This window comes from Scophthalmus maximus, chromosome 13, assembly GCF_022379125.1.
Source record: "Scophthalmus maximus strain ysfricsl-2021 chromosome 13, ASM2237912v1, whole genome shotgun sequence".
Lineage (NCBI taxonomy): Eukaryota > Metazoa > Chordata > Actinopteri > Pleuronectiformes > Scophthalmidae > Scophthalmus > Scophthalmus maximus.
Window position 1 is genome coordinate 15,732,585 of NC_061527.1, and position 17,846 is coordinate 15,750,430.

Sequence of the window (17,846 nt, forward strand, 5' to 3'; positions counted from 1 at the left end):
CACATCTACTGTTTGTACTTAGGCAAAATAGATGGCATTGCTGGTGAGCAAAACATCTATCATTTCTGCCTCTGATTAATAGTTGTCCTGGGGATGGCTGCTCTGCAGATAGAGAGAGGGGGGTGGGGTGGTGGTGGTGTGTGGTGGTGTGTGTGTGGGGGGGGGGGGGGCGCAGAGAGAGAGAGAGAGACAGCATTGGAGAAAAGATGAGAGAAGGGGAGAGAAAAGAACTCCTGCCGCAGGAGTCTGAAACTGTGGAATTGAGATTTTCGAATGTCTCCTGTTATGTTGCAATTGTGTGTTAAAAAGTATTTCTGGATAAAATCTGTCAAGAGGGTGGAGCCATTGTTGGCAAAATGGTGAATCATAAATCATAATGTGCAGTTTGGAGGATCTCTGAAAATATAAAAAATATTGTAACTGGCTTTGGCTTAAAATCAGCCTTCTACGCTCTGTGTTGTCATGTATCAAAGCGTCACATTGGTGATCACGCTCACTGGAATATCAGCATCATCCTACAAATTGTTTGCAGCCCCTTGAAATGGAAATTGGTGGCAACAGGGTTTCTCACATATTCATTAACAAGTCCTCCAGACAAACGGTTTGTGATTGGCTTCCAAAACGGCACACATGAGCACTTTCCTCTCTGGCGTCCCAATGAGCAGGACGGCGGCACTTGTTTGTGCCTTCCAAAAGCGTCACAAACAACCAGAACAAAAATGATTCAGCTGACTGTTTTCCGATTTGCCACTGCTGTGGTTAAAGTTTGGCTGAGGCGCAAAACATGAAGGGTAGTGAAAGATTGTGACGTGGAATATTAAACATTGCTTAGTTAATGTGAGAGCACAATTGTGGTCATGTTGTAGAAGATCCAATTGATTAAGGAAATCAAACCACTTTGTTAAGGTTGGGACAAGTTCACAGCCATGCTTCAAAGTAAACAACAGTAGTGTCAAAATCACATGTTTTGTTAACCTCTCCAACCACCAGAACAGGTTTTGTAGCATTTTTCCAAGCTACATGGCCACAGACGCTCTGTCTCAAAGAAATTACTTCTAAATACTAATAATAATTTAAGAAATAATCTAAGAAATAATTTATGATTGAATATCTGTGGGCCATAGGAAATGTGTATGAAGCCTTTATTGCTTTGGTATTTGACCAAAATCACAAATTTTTCCTATTTCCTAAGCGACTCAGGATGGAAACCATGGATGCAGTGTCAATATCCCAGCTTGGTAACAATTCATAACCTGTAAAAAATAGAGTGAACATCAGTAAGTCATTATTTATTTAAAAAATGCTGCCAACATTTTTCAAAGGTATATACACTTAACTTCTAAAAGATATCGTTGCCACAAGAGGTTCTTGTCATACATTTGTATGTCGCTTTAGGGAATTCCACACATGACCAGTTTTCTCTTTTTCTGTTTGGGGACTGGGATTTCTTTATTTTTCTTTGTAATTTAATGTTCTTCTTTTTAGATTATTACAAGTGTGTTTTAACCAGGTATTTATGAGTTTCCATGGCTTCAGTCCTATATGATCATGTTCGGCAGTCCTCAAAGTGGAAATTGGCAGCCACATTGTTGACCACACATTCATCTATGATGGCCATCTTCTATGTACCATGTGTGTTTGTGTGAGCGTGGATGCGTGCGTGTGTGCACGCCATCTGTTCTTGTGATGAGACGGTTAAATGCAAACAAAGGACACAAGGCAAATAACGTGAATAGCTTTCTTAGCTGTCTCTATGACACAAGTCACTGTGTGTGTGTGTGTGTGTGTGTGTGTGTGTGTGTGTGTGCAGGACTGTGTCTATGCTATGCTAATAAGGAGCCACATGGATATGTAGGTCAAGTCAAACTATTTTCTGCAAGACTTACACCCCCTTTCTGTGTAACATACACACATGTATTGAAGCACGCACACACACACACATGCACGCACACAAAGAATACAGTCAGAAACACAAACTCCCTCCTCACTTCTTACAAACCCAGTTTTTAGTTTGAGACATTCACAGTGCGGACTGAAGTCGAGGCAGAGGGAAAAGAGTGAGAGGAAAGGAGCTCTGATACACACACACACACACACACACACACACACACTCTCATACACAAATCGACACATGCAAACACTCACCAGAACACTTTCCTTATATATATATTTTTAAAAGCCCGGTGAACATCTTGCCGAGCCTCCAGTAAGAAGCCTGCGGTGGCATTCCCTGGCCTCCGATGACGGCATTAGTTCATCTTTGATTTTACTCTTCTCAGTGGCTCACCCTGAGAGCGTCAGTGTGCTGTCCCTGCTGCCTTCTTGTAGAATTAAACATCTTTTACAGTCAGTTTAAAGCTGGTGCAGGGTTCATGAATTAGATAGGCCCCTGTGGGTCTGTCTATGGAGATGTTTAGGTGTAAGGAAAAGGGAGGAGGAGAAGAAAACCAAACGATAACCCCATCCTACTAACCTGACAACACAGGCAGTTCTAAATCCATCACCCCACTGTGGCTATTCTGGGATATAGCTTAACAAATTTGGCAAACTTCATGCAGAAGTGTCTGCTGCTCTTCTCTGTGTCTGTCCCCCCCCCCCTCCCTCGCTCCCTCCATCTCTCTCTGTGCCAGTCAGCTGGTGTGGGTGTCAAGAACGTTAAGAATGGCTGTTTACTTTCTGTGTGGTATTATTCATATCAATAGTCCTCCAGCACCACCACCCTTCCTCCGTGCACTGGCAAGATCACAATCTAGTCTGCCCGCCCACCCCCACATATCCCCGCCTCCCTCGAAACACACCTCCAGCTATCATGTCAGCTACTGTCCCCTCGTTGACCCCATCTTTGCATCACACGCAATTTAGCCAGGTTAGCCCAAGCGGCTGACAAACCTGTCGGAACAAATTGTGTCTGACATATTAGTCTCACTCCACTCTCTCCATCAATCATACCACTGTATTTTTATAATACCAATTGTACCTCCCTGTATACTGTACTAATAATTAATTTGTGATGTGTTCAGACTCGAGATAATGCGTTTGAAAAAAAAAATCTGAATTGCAGGATTCAGCTCACTCACGGTGATTAAGGTGAATATTAAGTATTAAGGTGAAAGATTCAATGGCTGTAAAAGTTGCATTTTTTCATTTTTCTTCCCCGTGCGACTGTTTCCAGAGTGAGGGCTTGTGTTGTGAAGCTCAGGGAGTGAATGATGTTCATAATGGCACCAGTTCTCTCTTGTAGGGCACAGAGGAGCAGACAACCGTCTCTCCCTGATTCCCTGGTGTGACAACCCCCATTACCCGTCTGCTTAAACCCCATCCCCCCTGCCACACACGCACGCACGCACACACACACACACAAGCCCTCGGGGCAGTGGGAGGTCACAGTGCTCTGTGCAGGCTGGCAGTGGTGTGCGAGGGAGTGTGGGAGACATGCAGCAGAGACACACTACTGAGTTGCCAAATGTATGCACGCGCTAGTGTGGGCACGCATGCTGGCAAGCGTGCGTCTGTGCATGTTTTGGAACAGAGAATTAAAAAATGTGACAGAGCAGGGGGAAGGAAATCAAGGGTGGTATTAGAGAGAGGGGTTGCTAAATGGAGAGCAGGGATGGTAGAGGAGGAGGAGGAGGAGGAGGAGGAGTTACTTGGCACGGCATGTCTTCACGGGTTCCACCGAGGCATGTTTTTGGCGTGGTGGCTGCTGTCATGCTGATGATGCAATTTCACCGCCTGCCTGGCTGTCGCAGGCAGCTAGTGTTCCTCTGCCACTGCCAGGCCGGTCCTTATCGGCGTGTGACCGTGGTTTGCCGTGGCCCTCCGGGTCCAGCTTAGGGCATCAGGGTACCGCACAGACTGTTTCCGAAACAGCTAGCTGCCACTCTCGCTTCTCACTCACCGCGGGTCGACGGCGGCCTGTCGTCTTCCTCAGCACCGTCATGGTAATTTGACCCTCTGTCTGAGGAAGGGGAACCAATATGCTGTGGTGGTGGGGAAGCGGAGGATGGCGGGGTGAGGCGTGGTGGATAATGGATAATGGAAGGAGAGAGTGAGCAGGCCCGAGGACGTAACCGCATGTTGCAGTGTAGCTCTGTTGGCCTCGGCCGAGTTGTTAGTGGTTCCCATCTAAAACTAAGCAGGAAGCCGCACTGGAAAAATCCAGAGCAATTCTTCCTCACAGTTATCACAAATGGGGATCTACTGGTGGGGACATTACAGCCATGTTCACCTGTGTCAGCTGGGATGTTATCAGTGCCAAGGGAATTTCCTCTGGTGAGAGCAATTGGGCTACGTTCCCTGCAGTGGCACATCTGGGCTCTCCTATCCTCTATCATACAAAAACTTTAGTCATAAAAATCCTGCTTTTTTCTTCTCAACCACACTTGAATGTCAACCTCATTTATTCTGTCAAACAACCAACACAACCGGCTGTCCAACTGCCTCTCTGTCTGTCAGTGACTCACTTTCTACGTGTGCCATCCCTCCCTTTTCCATGTCCACACAGTATGACGGGATCACAGCGATGGAATATGGTCGTCAGCACGACTCCCTCCTCCCTGATTGTGAGCGGATAGGGACCCTCACCCACACGTCAAAAAATGTGTTCCCTTCCTGTGTGTGTGTGTGTTTGAGTACACGGGCAGGCGAGTGTTCATGCATGTGCGTGTTAATGCTGCGGTGGGGCTGTGCCACTTCCCACAGAAAGAAAACATATGAGCGTTAACGCCAACCCCCCCCCCCCCCCCTCTCTCTCTCTTTCCCTCTCTCTTTCTGTTTCTGCACTTCTCCCCAGCCTCTCTCACCCCCTCCCCTCTCCTCTTTTGGTTCTTAAAGGTACAGGGACAAAGCAATCAGGTAGAGAATAAAAGTGAAGGAGGAAAGCACAGTTATACATGCAAAACACACACAGAGCACATTTGAGTTTAGCTGATAAGACAAACTCAGGGATCTGTGTGTGTTTTAATGTTTAATTCCTCACAAGGGTCTTTATGACGTCAATTTTGTCATCTGCCCGAGTCCGCAAGAGTCTTTCCACACAATAAGACTAAACTGGAAGTGCCTTTCGCGAGCCGTATTGTTTGTGCCTTTGTTGTCACAGTTGTCACATTGTGAAAATGTATGCCACATTTTGACCCAGCAGCAGTTTTTGACGTCGCGTAGACCACATCCTTCGTCACACAAGCTCTGAATCAGCTGTGGGAGGCCTCACAGTGTTGTGTAGGAGCATCATTGTTTTAATGACAACCAAAGATTTTGACCATGTTTCTCCGTCAACCTCTGCGATAGAGCCTTGTGTGTAAGGCCGTGGTCAAACAGGCATTAGCAGCTGCTTATGATTAACACAGCACATTGGTTCATTTCCAAGAGGCCACTGCATTGACAATGCACACAGCAATTCTTCTTCTAAACAGCTGTCTAGAGTTATTGTGTGTGACCAGGCTTCGGACTCAAACCAGCCCTCGTGGACCCTCTCACTTGTGCCCGAAACAACAAACCTGACCAACGTTTTTTTTCTTCTCCATGGTGTTTTCTATCTAAACGCCTAGTAAGGCCTCATCTATCCTGGGCTGAAGGTTCAATTGATGGTAAAGTGGCTTTAGCTGCTGTTAAATCTGAAGTAATGGCATATTCAAAGAAAAATGGGAAAATGTAACACAGATGCGTTCCGGTGATTAAGGCTTTTGTGCTGTCAAATGCAATACGTTGAATAGTGTTTTTAAAGTTTTCAATGACTTTGAATGTTTTTACGAGGCGGCCTAGAGAGATATAGGGGGTGGATTGTATTATTATTTCTTTCATGTGTGTCTCAACCTGTATATGCAGAGGAGGGGCACAGAATCAGCGGCTGCCAATGCTTTCCTTCTTTCTTTGTCTCTAATTATGGGAGCGCTGAAGAGCACAGAGTCTTTCTTCATCACAGTAGAGGCCCCACAATAGCCGCTGGGTGTCAGATGCATGAAGCGAAGCGAAGGGGGGTGGGGGTGTTTGGGAGAGTGCCGGGCGTTTGGGAAGGGCAAAGACGAACCTGGTGACCAAGTGAAATGATGCAAATCAAAGGAGACAAACAGGCAGGAAGGCAGGCAGACAGACATAACAGCTGGTAGATAGGCATGCAGACAGACAGACACAATAACAGACAGACAAGTTCATATTTGGGATCACAGAGTGCTGGAAGTTATATAAGCAGGCGTTTGCAGCTTCAAAAATATTTCACCAATAGTAAATGTTAATGCAGGCTATTCTGTGCAGATTGATATCATTTTCTTGGTCATATATAGTTTCATGTATTCCAAGTGTTTTCTGTGGTATTTGTTAATATTTATTACAATTAAAATGATCGCTAAATACCAATACCATGATGAAATCTAGTAACCAAACACTGCGTTTCCACAACAGGAGCTTTTCTCAGGAGCTAGGAACCTTTGCAGGAACTCCCTGCATTCCTACCGCTGGGACCACGGTCAAAATTTGGCTCTGAGAAAATCCTTTGACCACCCAAAAAGATTGACCTCCCCTTTTCGGAAGTCCAAGAATCTTTAGGGTGGGTCTTGCAGTACTGAGGACGCCTGATTGGTTGAGTAGTCCCGCGTTTTATATCTGCAGGTCAATCTCTGGTCTTGTTGTGTGCGCGGAAAAAAACTCGGCTCAGCCCAGGCTCCGTAAATGTAAAACCAAAAAAATGGTGTGGACTGCAGCACACAACACTGCGAGCGCAGTTTGTAAACATAACTCCTTGAGATGTGCTGGCGGGTGGCACTGCAACGCCACATTTTTTGGCCTATTGGTTAGTGTGTCGGACTCCCATACCGGAGGACCTGTGTTCACGGCCCGGCCAGAGCAGTAAAATCACCACAATAACAAAGAGAGAAACAAACTCTCTCCAGAATCTCTTACAGCCCCTTTAAGGAACCTGCTGGCGGGTGATGCTGCAGTTTTGCCCTAATGGTTTGCACGTCGGCCTCCCATACACAAGGTCGAGGGTTCACGGTCCGGCCAGAGCAGTGAAACTGCAATAATAACAAAGATAGAATCAAGCTCACTCCAAAATCGCGTAGTGCCCTTATAAGGCGAGCATTTCAGGTGTTTTGAAACACTTTTACTTGTGTTCATCTCTTTTCCAATCAACAGCAACACACTTTGAATCTCCGCCATGTTTACTGTTGTTGCAGTGTTTCTCCATAGCATCATCACTGTAGTATAGTCCTACATTACTGTCGCCTGGTGCACTGGAGTGGAACAGCTGGTTCTAGCAATCGTTTTTTCATACATCAGCAGCTTAATTTGCGTTATTTCCCGTGGTGGAAACACAGGTGAACGGCGGTCAGCAGGAACAGCCTGAATTTCAGACTGTGGTTTCTAAGCCGTGATAGATGGATAGCTGAGAGTTGAATATATGTTCTTCATCTTAACAATGGCTGAACAGTTAATTGATTGATGTCTCTTTTAAATTTCCAGTTTAAATTTCACACTTACATGAATGAACACACACACACACACATACACACACACTCACACACCCATTGTCCCCTATTCAATCTGACACATGGACTTCCTCCAACCTGTTGACCCAATCGGGGACATGAAGAGGGTAAAAAAGCTTTTGAGTCAAACCAGCCCCCATTCAGAAATCCTGTTAACCATAATGTATGCAAGAGTGCAATTTCTCTTCTCTAAGTCAATGATGTCAAGGAGTAGCAGAGGAAAGACAAACTGAGAGTGGAGGAAGTGGGGCCGTGTGTTTCTCTTTTCTTACTGGCCATGGGAAGCTCCTTCACCACACACACACACACACACACACACACACACACACACACAAGTGCACAGACATTACCTACAAATGCACACATGCAGGCCCCGGGGACGCCTCCTGAGGCAGGTGCGGAGAAATGGGCTGAAAAAGGCCTCCATTCGTTTGGCAATGAATTATTCAACCTGTGATTAATTATAATTTGGCCTCACAAAAGCAGGGGCTGGGGGAATTCCTCTGTTGGTTTGGTCTGCAGCCTATTGTGTTTTTCCCTTCCCGTGCAGGCCGATGTCGGGTCGGAGCAGGGACCTAGCAGAGGTACTGGAGGCCTGCACGTCTAATGTGGACCTTCACTGCCGTCTCTGTTGCCTAACATGAAGGGAAGGAGTGCACTCTGCAGACTGGACGGGAGAAACAAGATTTTTTAACACACATTTCAGGGTGAAGAAGGTCAGTGTGGCCAGGAGTTGCTTTAGTGGTTCCTGGCTTTGCATTCGCATTGTTTGCCTGAGTGAATGAAAGGTCACCCGTCAGAGAGAAGCAGGAATAAACTGCTCTGGTTTAGCTAAAGGTTCCTCCCAACATTGATATGGGTTGTCCAAATAACAAAACGTAATTCTGTTATTCTGTCATATCTCCAACATTAATTCCTTTTGTTAACCTGACCCATAAAAACCAGTGGAAGCTATCCTTCTACAAGGAGGGTTATTACAGTTACCACATACCATCACTTGTATAACTTTTAACCTTTGACGTCATTTATTACTTTATCAGGTAGATTAACCTATATGGCATGAAACAGTGTCTTTGTCAGTTTGTGCAGTTGGCAACTGGTGTTGATTCTGTTTTCTAATCATTAACAAATTAATTAAACCTCTACATGGTATACATAATATAAGAAGTTTTAAGCCCCTCAAGTACTTTCACAGTGTTTTATTGTTTATGGTAAATTGCTGCTTGAGTAATCAAGATTTTTGCCTCTGATCAACACAATTTAAAAGTTTTACTTCAAACCTGGTTCCTGCTTTGTGCCTCCATCCTGTGCACCCAGTAAACTTACCTGATAATTCAGCATACCATGGGATATTAAAAGTTAAAGATCACAACAAGCATGTCCTGCCTTAAGGCCAAAGCTGACAAAATCCATAAACGTGTCTCACATTAAGGATCTAGCTGCAAATCATGGATGCTATTATGGGAGCTGGTCACATTCTATGATATGGGACGACCGGTGTGCCACCTCCCTGCAGCTCTTTCTTTTAATTGGAGTCGGATGTGTGAGGGTGGCAGGGAAATCAGGTTGCCCTCGGGTCACTGGGGTGTCAGAGTTGAAGTGAGTAATAATAACTTTTTTCCCTTTTAGCTAACAAGAAATCAGCTAAAAAGATCTCATCATGGCTGTGGCTTTGTGCAAGATGTAAAGTCTACAGTAGAGGCTGCGGGGGGATGGCTCTGTACAGAACAGTGAGTATGACTTGGCACTGGAGACTGCTGCTTAAGCCTCCCCTGTGATAACCAACAACGCCCTTGATTAACTCGATTTAACCTCTTCGTTTTGGATTGTTCGATAATCGGAATGACCAAAGGATATTTGTCCTCAACTGCTCAGAAAGCTGATTCAGTAAACCTCAGGGCTGTTTGTGTGGCAGGCCAGAATACAACAACGATTACTACTCTTTCATTCATTCATCGTCTACCGCTTTATCCATTTAAGGGTCGCGGGGGGGTCGCTGGAGCCAATTCCAGCTAACATTGGGCGAGAGGCGGGGTTCACCCTGGACAGGTCGCCAGCCTATCGCAGGGCCACATACAGATACGGACAATCATTCACTCTCACATTCACACCTACGGTCAATTTAGAGTCTCCAATGAACCTAACCCCATTCTGCATGTCTTTGGACTGTGGGAGGAAGCCGGAGAACCCGGAGAGAACCCACGCATACACGGGGAGAACATGCAAACTCCACACAGAAAGGCCCTGGTTGAACCGGGATTCGAACCCAGAACCTTCTTGCTGTGAGGCGAAGGTGCTTACCACTACACCACCGTGCAGCCTCGATTACTACTCTGTTCAAATTAAATAATAGTGTATAAAAATGTGCATAAACTATGACCTCAGACAGTGATTATCTTCAGACAAACACCCACCAGTGTAAATAAAAAAATCAAAACGATTTTCAGAAAACCTATTTCTCGTACCAGTTTGACAGAACTTGAACCACGGATGAATATTTTAAATATTTTTCAACCAAGTGTCGGACCCTTTAACCTTAAGCTTGGATCAAGAGTTGGTGAAAAGGTGTGTTTCTGTGTCCAATGACCTGTGTATACGACCTCCATCAAGATGGGAGTCTCAGCCATGTGTGTAATATGGGTTGTTTGATGAAGAGGTTTGATGGGACCAGTAGGTAGAGGGTGTCACTCTACCCGACCCTTGTTACGTTCCCATATGACACATGAAGGGCTGTGATCAAGGGCTAACATGGGTCATCAGGTTTGGTGTAAAAGGAACCCAACACAGATTGGCCCATTGTAGGAAGGTCACAGAGTACCAAGTACATTTCAATAGCCTGGGACCCAGACGAATTCTGGGAACTCATTTAAATTTTCTCTGCCAGAATAAGGTCTAGTTCCCGGCAGAAAAATTGCCAGTCCAATCACAACCGTTTATCTGATAATGGGTGGGGTTTAACCAAGGCTGCCGCTGATTCACAATCATTTGACTTAAAGTACCCGATATTTTCACATTTATCCCACAAAAATGACAACACAATAAACATTTGAGAATAAGTCTGGCTACTGATATTTCACAAAAAGTTGTCTCAATCTACAAAAATAATACCTGGGGTTAATGAGGCAATAGAAAGCTAGGTATCTCAATATTTGTCCTTTTGGGGGCACATTGGGCATTGGAAACCATGCTGATGTTTAAAAAAACAACCAATTTTCTTCAATCTACAGCATTTTGTAAATAGTGGTTTACATTCTATCCTGGGATGGTGATACTTTTCCTTCCTCCTTACTTTCCATTTCCCAACCCTAGAGAGCAATTCTTCCCCTCAAGGAGATGGAAAGTTTATAACCACCATCACCCCACCAAATACTGAAGCATTTCTCGAGGCCATGCTACGCTAGAAAATGATTTGTTCATTGACATAGCAACACTTTTCTTGAGCTGATAAGGTGCAAAATGTATGTTATATTCATTACAAAATGCAGTTGTTGGGTCAAAAACATATCACAGTGTAACCATAAACTGTATTAAAACAATGGATGTAGTCACCGGGTCCAGCAAGTGAAGCCAATGTGAAAGTGCCTTTAGTCTGTATTCTCTTGAATGACCGGGGACGACTTCACTGGTCTCAATCTCTTGTTTCAAGTCTTCTTCAATACAGCATGATATTCATTTAGTAAATTCTGGTCCCATTTAGAGTAAAATAAATGGTAGGCATTGGGGCTTTGACACTTGTGATTGAAAGCTAGCACCGTCCAATGAGTGCAGTTCGCAGGTGTAGGTGGATGTGCATTGTCCCTCAACAAGTAGTCACCCATTGGTTTGTGAGCTGTACTGTAGTTTTGAAGCCTTGAGTTGAACATTTTGACCGGCACCGCCTTTGACTGGCACCGCCACCGAGGAGGGTTCCCGACTGAGAGCTCTTCCACTGCGTGTCCACCGATTGGATGGTACGAGCTGTTCATCATGTTATATGCACACTCAAATGCTTACTGTGTTTTATTGTCTATTTTACTGTAAATGAATCCATAATTTACAAAATTAACATCATGCTGTATGTGATTAAGATCATTAAATCCTCAGGAAAATGTTAACTGATGTTATAAATCAAGTGAGAAGTAGAGTCATTTTCTTATTGACTTCTATAGAAGCAGACTTCTTTTTGGAGTCCAGTGAAGTCCCCGTCTGCTGGTCATTCCAGAGAACACAGGCTCCAGGCACTTCCACATTGGCTTCGCCTTCCGGACCTGGTGACCACATCCACTTTTATAAACAGTCTTCATGGTCCACAAGCTCCCGGTCAGACCCACCCCCACTCCTTCAAATATACTTCAGGTTTCCCAAAAAACCAAGATGGCGCTGGCCAAAAAGCCAAAGGCTTGAGGCAACTAATCATTCACAAAGCAAATGATGATGTCACGGTCGGTTGTAACACAATATGGACGCAGTCATTTCGCCCATAGGTAACACGTATGACACATGTAAAAAAATGAAAGTGCCGTTCTCATGAGTGTGAGTAAGTCTCCTAAAACCAGACTAGAGTCTACTGGAATTTATTTATAGGGAAAAAACCAAACGCATACGGACAATACAACCCGGCTACCAAAATGAGTTGGCCTGAGGAGAGAAGCGTGTACCCGGCATGCTTTTCTCCGTCCCCCCCTTTTTCCTCCTCATGTTTCTGAGGTCAGTAAACAAGAAGTGTGTGTTTCCCTTTAAGGAGCCCCCTCCGTATTCACAGAGGAGGGAGGAGGAGCAGGTCTGCGGAACAGCGGCTGAGGAGGAAAAAAAAAAAAAAAATCCAACAGTGGACGGTTTCAAGTCCCCCCAATAGAAACTGTGCCTGATTTGTGGCCAATGTTGGAGATGAAAAAAGAGAGAGAGAGAGAGAGAGAGGGGGGGGAGGAGGGAGGGAGGGGGAGAGAAGGAGGAGGAGGAGGAGGAGAAGGAGGAGGGGGAGGGAGGGAGTGAGGGAGGGAGGGGGGCAGGAAAAACACTAAAGGGGTAGCTATGGAGATGGAGCGTTTTCCTGGCTGCTTTCTTTGACAGGTGTTGAGTGGGGCAAAAGTCTTAAAACAGAATCCAGCATGTACGCCAAAGGTAAAGGAGCTGTCGTCCCTTCCGATAGCCAGGCGAGAGAGAAGTAAGTGAAATTCCGCGCTTTCCATGCAGGAGTTTACCTGCTTATCGTGCGGGCGAAGGGGGGCAGAGGAGGCGAGTCAACTTTCTAAACTAGGTACTGTAATTTAAAAAGGAGTGTACTGTACTAAAGTGCGCTCCCCCCCTCCGCCTCCTCCCTCCTCCCTCCTTCCCCTCCGACCACCTTAGAGGTGCGTCTCTTCAAACTTTTTAAAAAATAGATATGTGTATCTTATAAATGTAACCTCTTGATTTTCACCTTTGGGTCTCTTTTGCATTTTCCGATACTTGCGCATCCGTGCGTAAAGGCGCGCGTCACTTTCTGCAGCCCAGCGAGCGGAGAGCGAGTGTGTGTGTGTGTCGGTGTGTGTGTGTGTGTGTCTTTTTATCGTGCCGTGGTTCTGTGTGTGGCGGAGTGCACCTTTTCTGCCGCATTTGGAGACAGAAGCAGAAGCGTCTTGGTGCTCGCGGTCGTTTCCCTCCCGGGGTGAGAGCGCGTCTCCGCGGCGCGGTGGTGTCTCTGCGCCCCGGTCCGCCTCCTGCAAACTTTGGGAGGAGAAGCAGCCGGATGGCTGAATGAGATTGTGTGTGTGAGAGAGAGAGAGAGAGAGAGAGAGAGAGAGAGTGTCTGTTCTTATTTCTTAGAGACAGTTAGAAACGGGCAGCTTCGCCTCGGGGATGTTTGGAGGTTTATTTCATTTTTTGGGGCTCTGGGGCGCAGTCGGACCTGGCGGCGAGGGGGAAAAGTTTTGTCCCGTCCGTGTCAGTCAGTCAGTGAGGGGGTGAACTTTGTGGCTCATCCGCTCGCACGAAGCAGCCTCGTGCAGCCCGATCACGAGCGGGACGTTTATTATACACATATATACATATATATATGTATATATGTATATATATGAAACAACACGTGGATGAACGTAGGGGTCGCATCATGTAATTATTGATGGTGTCTGGGAATATCGTCCTGGTGGCGTCGATCTTAACACAATGGAGTTATTTGGGGGGGGGGAAAGAAAAGAAAAGAAGGTTTCTCCCTTAAATGTGTCTGTGCACGTCGCTTTATGATAAACCATGAAAACATTGTAAGTTAAAGGTCCCTCGTCGGACTGGAGGAGGCTGCGCAGGAGACTCGTGTGGGACCTGCTCCCAGAGTTGGACCTTCCACTTCAGATCAGTGTCCTCTTTTATTCAGCGCTGGTTATTTCTAAAGCATGAAACGGGTCCGAGGTGAGAGGAGTGAGTAGGAATCCCTGCTGAGAGGAAACTGTAATCCAAAAAGAAAAACGCCGTCAAGTCCTGAGAGGCTGAGCTGTTACACACACATCATACATCTGCAATATAGAAACACAATCTCTTTAGAGAATCTTCTTTTTTAATGCGTTGCCTTGTCACATTCAATTAATTAAGGCTTAGGAGATGCATCACTCTCATAATCTTGTTTGCCCATAGAGTAAGCTTCCTCATACGGGACTCTGTACATGTCCAGTGCCAGCAGCTTTTTAATTTCACTCTGAAATCACACCAGTTCATTGGGAAATGGGAGCAGCTCTCCGCGTGTCTGTGTCCGTGTCGATGCGGAGCAGCGAATCCTAAATGAAAACAGTCCCATGTGGTTTTTTAAGAACAGCGGGCAGTGTGACCTTTGAACCGGTGTGCGATGCTTTTAATATTGCATATGCACCACGAGCGCTGCGCGTCACGGGCTGCCTTTTACACCTGTCTGTGTGCTTTGGCCTCATCGCTCAGTTAACGATACAGTGAGAGACGTGGATTATTTTAACGCTGCCCCTGCTTGTTCTGGGAGTGTGTGGATTGTTTTTTCCATGTGTCACTGTGAGTGAACTCAGTGCAGAGGCAGCATGTACTCCAAATGATAGTGTAGGAGGAGGATTGGATCAATAAATGAAATTAATTAACCCTCAAGAAATAAAAAAGTCTTTTGAGAAGGTGCAAATGATGAACGCGTCTGTGTTAAGGCGGCTCGAGTATGTTTGTTCGCATTAATCCGAATCTCCACAGTCAACACCGTTTTATTTCAACCTGTGTGTATATTTAGTTTAACTTTTATGTGTGTGTGTGTGTCTGTCTGTCTGTCACAGGCCGATAGTCATTGTCCAGACATAACGGGCGGCGCTTGCCCTCTCCCCTCACCTGTCTTGTCACCCTAACCTGCCCCGCAGGGCCGACACATGTTTCCTTGTAAAACGTGGAGTTCACAACAGCTGCCTCAATGCATCACTGGATAAGCTCATATTCATATTTACATATTCATACCGATCTTTACATATTCAGATATTGAAAAGAGGGCCCCCCCCGGATGGCCCTGTATCCGATCTCTTGTGCTCAGAGGATTAATGATCAAGAAGTCATATGCTTACTTGATTGAATAAACTGTACATTCATTTATTGAGCTATGGTTTCCCGAATTAAAGATGGAATTAACCCTGGTTATAAAAGTATAGCATCAGCTCTGATCAAATATATTGGTGATTATTCTCCCTGCGTTCGTGTTCAGTCTTATTTTGAGTCACACTGTACTGCAGTTGGATGAAATACACAGAACTTGTTGAAGGAAGAGAATAATCTAATAGTGGAAACTTGAAAAAAAAAATATTGTATTAGTTGTCCGTGCCAGTCTTTCCCTTGCAGTTAGACAATACAAGGGGTTAGGGCACAACATGTTAACGGCGCCGGCCCATTCGGTGCGTGAATGCATTTTGATTTTCATGAACCACTTCTTCATGCAGTTCCTGTTACGACCTTTGGTGCTGTGAGCAGTGTTCTACAGTGTTGTCTCATTTCATGTCCACACACATTTCAATCTAGAAGAGAGTCTATTTTACTTTACCGTCACACTTATTTGGTTATGTTAGTATGCAGCTGAGGGTATTGCATGGAGAGTGTGTATTGACCTCACTTTGGAAGTTTTGGGCCAGCCAAAGGGATCCAGTAGCTTTATACTGTAAAGTTCTGACAGCTGCAGGTTTCTGTAAGTGCTGCATGGCGATCGTTTTGCTTTTTTTGGAGCTCCTGGTATTGCAGTTCTCCCCGTTTTGCAGTTTTGCATGTGACCTGCTGTGTACAGGTGTGCAGTCGAAGCCTCTGAAAGTCCTCTTCTACAGTACAACATGCCCTTTGTCGCACTGAGCACTGAAGTCAGCAGCCACCCGAAGGGTACACACTCGTTCACAGGTTTGAGTATACAACATGTTCCAATATACCTGCTCAGGTGTCCTCGGGACACTGCACAAAGCCACGTGCGCTCACTGTTTTTTAAAACTTCCTTTGAAACTTTTAAACCAAGGCTCGGATCCAGCCCGTTCAGAAACACAACATAAAGCCGCCACACGCGCACGTTGCACTGTGTGGAATCCTCCACGCAGCCAAGGCCTCGCCAATACAAGAGGAGCGGAGCAGCCATGGTCTCGCCGTTGTGAGATCACAGGTATCAAGCATCAGCGGGGAGTAAACACCTTCCTTTTTTCCCACATCCTTGATGAGGATTGTTGTGAATAGACATTATGTAAAAAAGAAAAAAAGCTAATAATAATTACTAAGGCAGAGGAGAATCTGGTGCCCTTGTCGCCAAAGAAATTAATTACTTTCCTCGTTCTTTTTCTCCAAATCCAGTGTTTTATCAAATTTAATTTGAACGGGGTAACACAGCAGCGGTAATATTGATGTCACCTTATTATTTAGTCACGGTAACCTCTTTGAAATGTGCACTGATGAATCTGGCATCTTAATTAAAGCAGCCATTCACAGAAATATTTCATTCATGATCAAAACATCTCATCCTTTTTTAACAGCACGTCCATAGTTTTCGCAAAGAATTCCGCTCCGAACAGAGGATATGTTTTCTCAAACCCTCTGTTTGTTTGCACAGATTTTTTCCTTCGTGAGATTTCGAGTATATCTGGATTTGTTTTGGGGGAAAGAACACTTCAAGTGCAGAGTTAATCAGTTTGTTTTGAACGCGCTGGGTTCTTTACATCCTCCACTCCTCCTCTGGCTCCTCCCACGTATTTACATGCGGACTAATGGGGATCTTCAGGTCTGAATGCATGGTTTTGATTCTACACAGATGGCACTGCCATCTGCACTTTAGCCTTTTGATGGGGGCATAAAGGGCCGCGCGCCGACATAGGCAGAGACAACTGCACTGACAGTAAAGAAACCCCTTGATTTACCCTTGGCACCCGTTGGCTGACTGTGCGCTCCATTCAGACGTGTCAACAGTCAATTAATGCCGCCATTCGTCAGCTGCTTTGGGTGCATCCGCACAAATTTGTTAGTTTTCTCACGTGAAATAAAGGAGACAGAATAAATATTGAGGCTTACATGCCTGAAGTAGTTAATCGGTCTGGCAAAAGAGCACACAAAAGTGTGTGTGTGTGTGTGTGTGTGTGTGTGTGTGTCTGTCACATCAGACAGCAGATAAGTTGCCTCTTGGTGAGTTGCATAATGTTGTTGTCGTCTTGAACTGCGGTGGGAGGGGGCTCTGGTGATAACAGAAGTATGTCAGCTATGTCAATATAATCTCTTATCACCAAATCGGTGTAAATCTCTTAGCGTGGCCTCCTCCACTTTGAAACGTGCATTTGGTGAATTAGAAATCAAACGTTTGAACTCGGAGGTTAGAGGACGTCGACAGGTGAGTCTGTCAGGTGACGTCACGGAGTCGAGCAAAAGTGAGGAGCATGCCGCCTGTGTGTGTGTGAGTGTGTGTGTGTGTGTGTGTGAGTGTGTGTGTGTGTGTGTGTGTGTGTGTGTGTGTGTGTGTGTGTGTGTGGATTAACCCATGGCTAAAGCCACGCATGTTTATTCGCTCATAGACGCTGATTTGTTTTGACAAAGGAACTGCCGTAACAAAGCCGAGCAAATATAAACAGTGTGTGCAGTGGGAATAAGCTTTAGTGGAGCAGCTTCACAGAATCAGAGGCGTCTCCAACACGCTCCCAACCTTTCACTCACCTTCAAGTGATACATCATTACGTTCACACCTGTTCGCCGGCACACCGTCACTCCTACACTGTCTTTCATAAGAGAGTCCATGAATATTTAATATTTAGGAAATAATGTTTTCTGTATTTTTTTGCTCTCCGTGTTACGTTGAGGATGCGGGCCGGATCTATAAATTATGCATGGTATATATCTTATATTCTTTTTCTGAAGGACATAGATTGTGTATGAAAGCGGAGGCGGTGACGGGCACTGCTTAATCCTCTG

The 17,846-nt window shown here is 45.3% G+C and overlaps 1 protein-coding gene across 3 annotated transcripts in view; it reads left to right on the forward strand.

The window, feature by feature from the left end:
- The first annotated feature begins 12,467 nt into the window (after positions 1-12,467).
- ssbp4 (single stranded DNA binding protein 4) overlaps positions 12,468-17,846 on the forward strand; it is a 78,382-nt gene continuing 73,003 nt past the window's right edge. For all 3 annotated transcript variants that reach the window (XM_035648142.2, XM_035648141.2, XM_035648143.2), the window contains exon 1: positions 12,468-12,624. In XM_035648142.2, the coding sequence (XP_035504035.1) occupies positions 12,569-12,624 (56 nt within the window). In that variant the 5' untranslated portion in view covers positions 12,468-12,568. The remainder of the gene's footprint in view (positions 12,625-17,846) is intronic.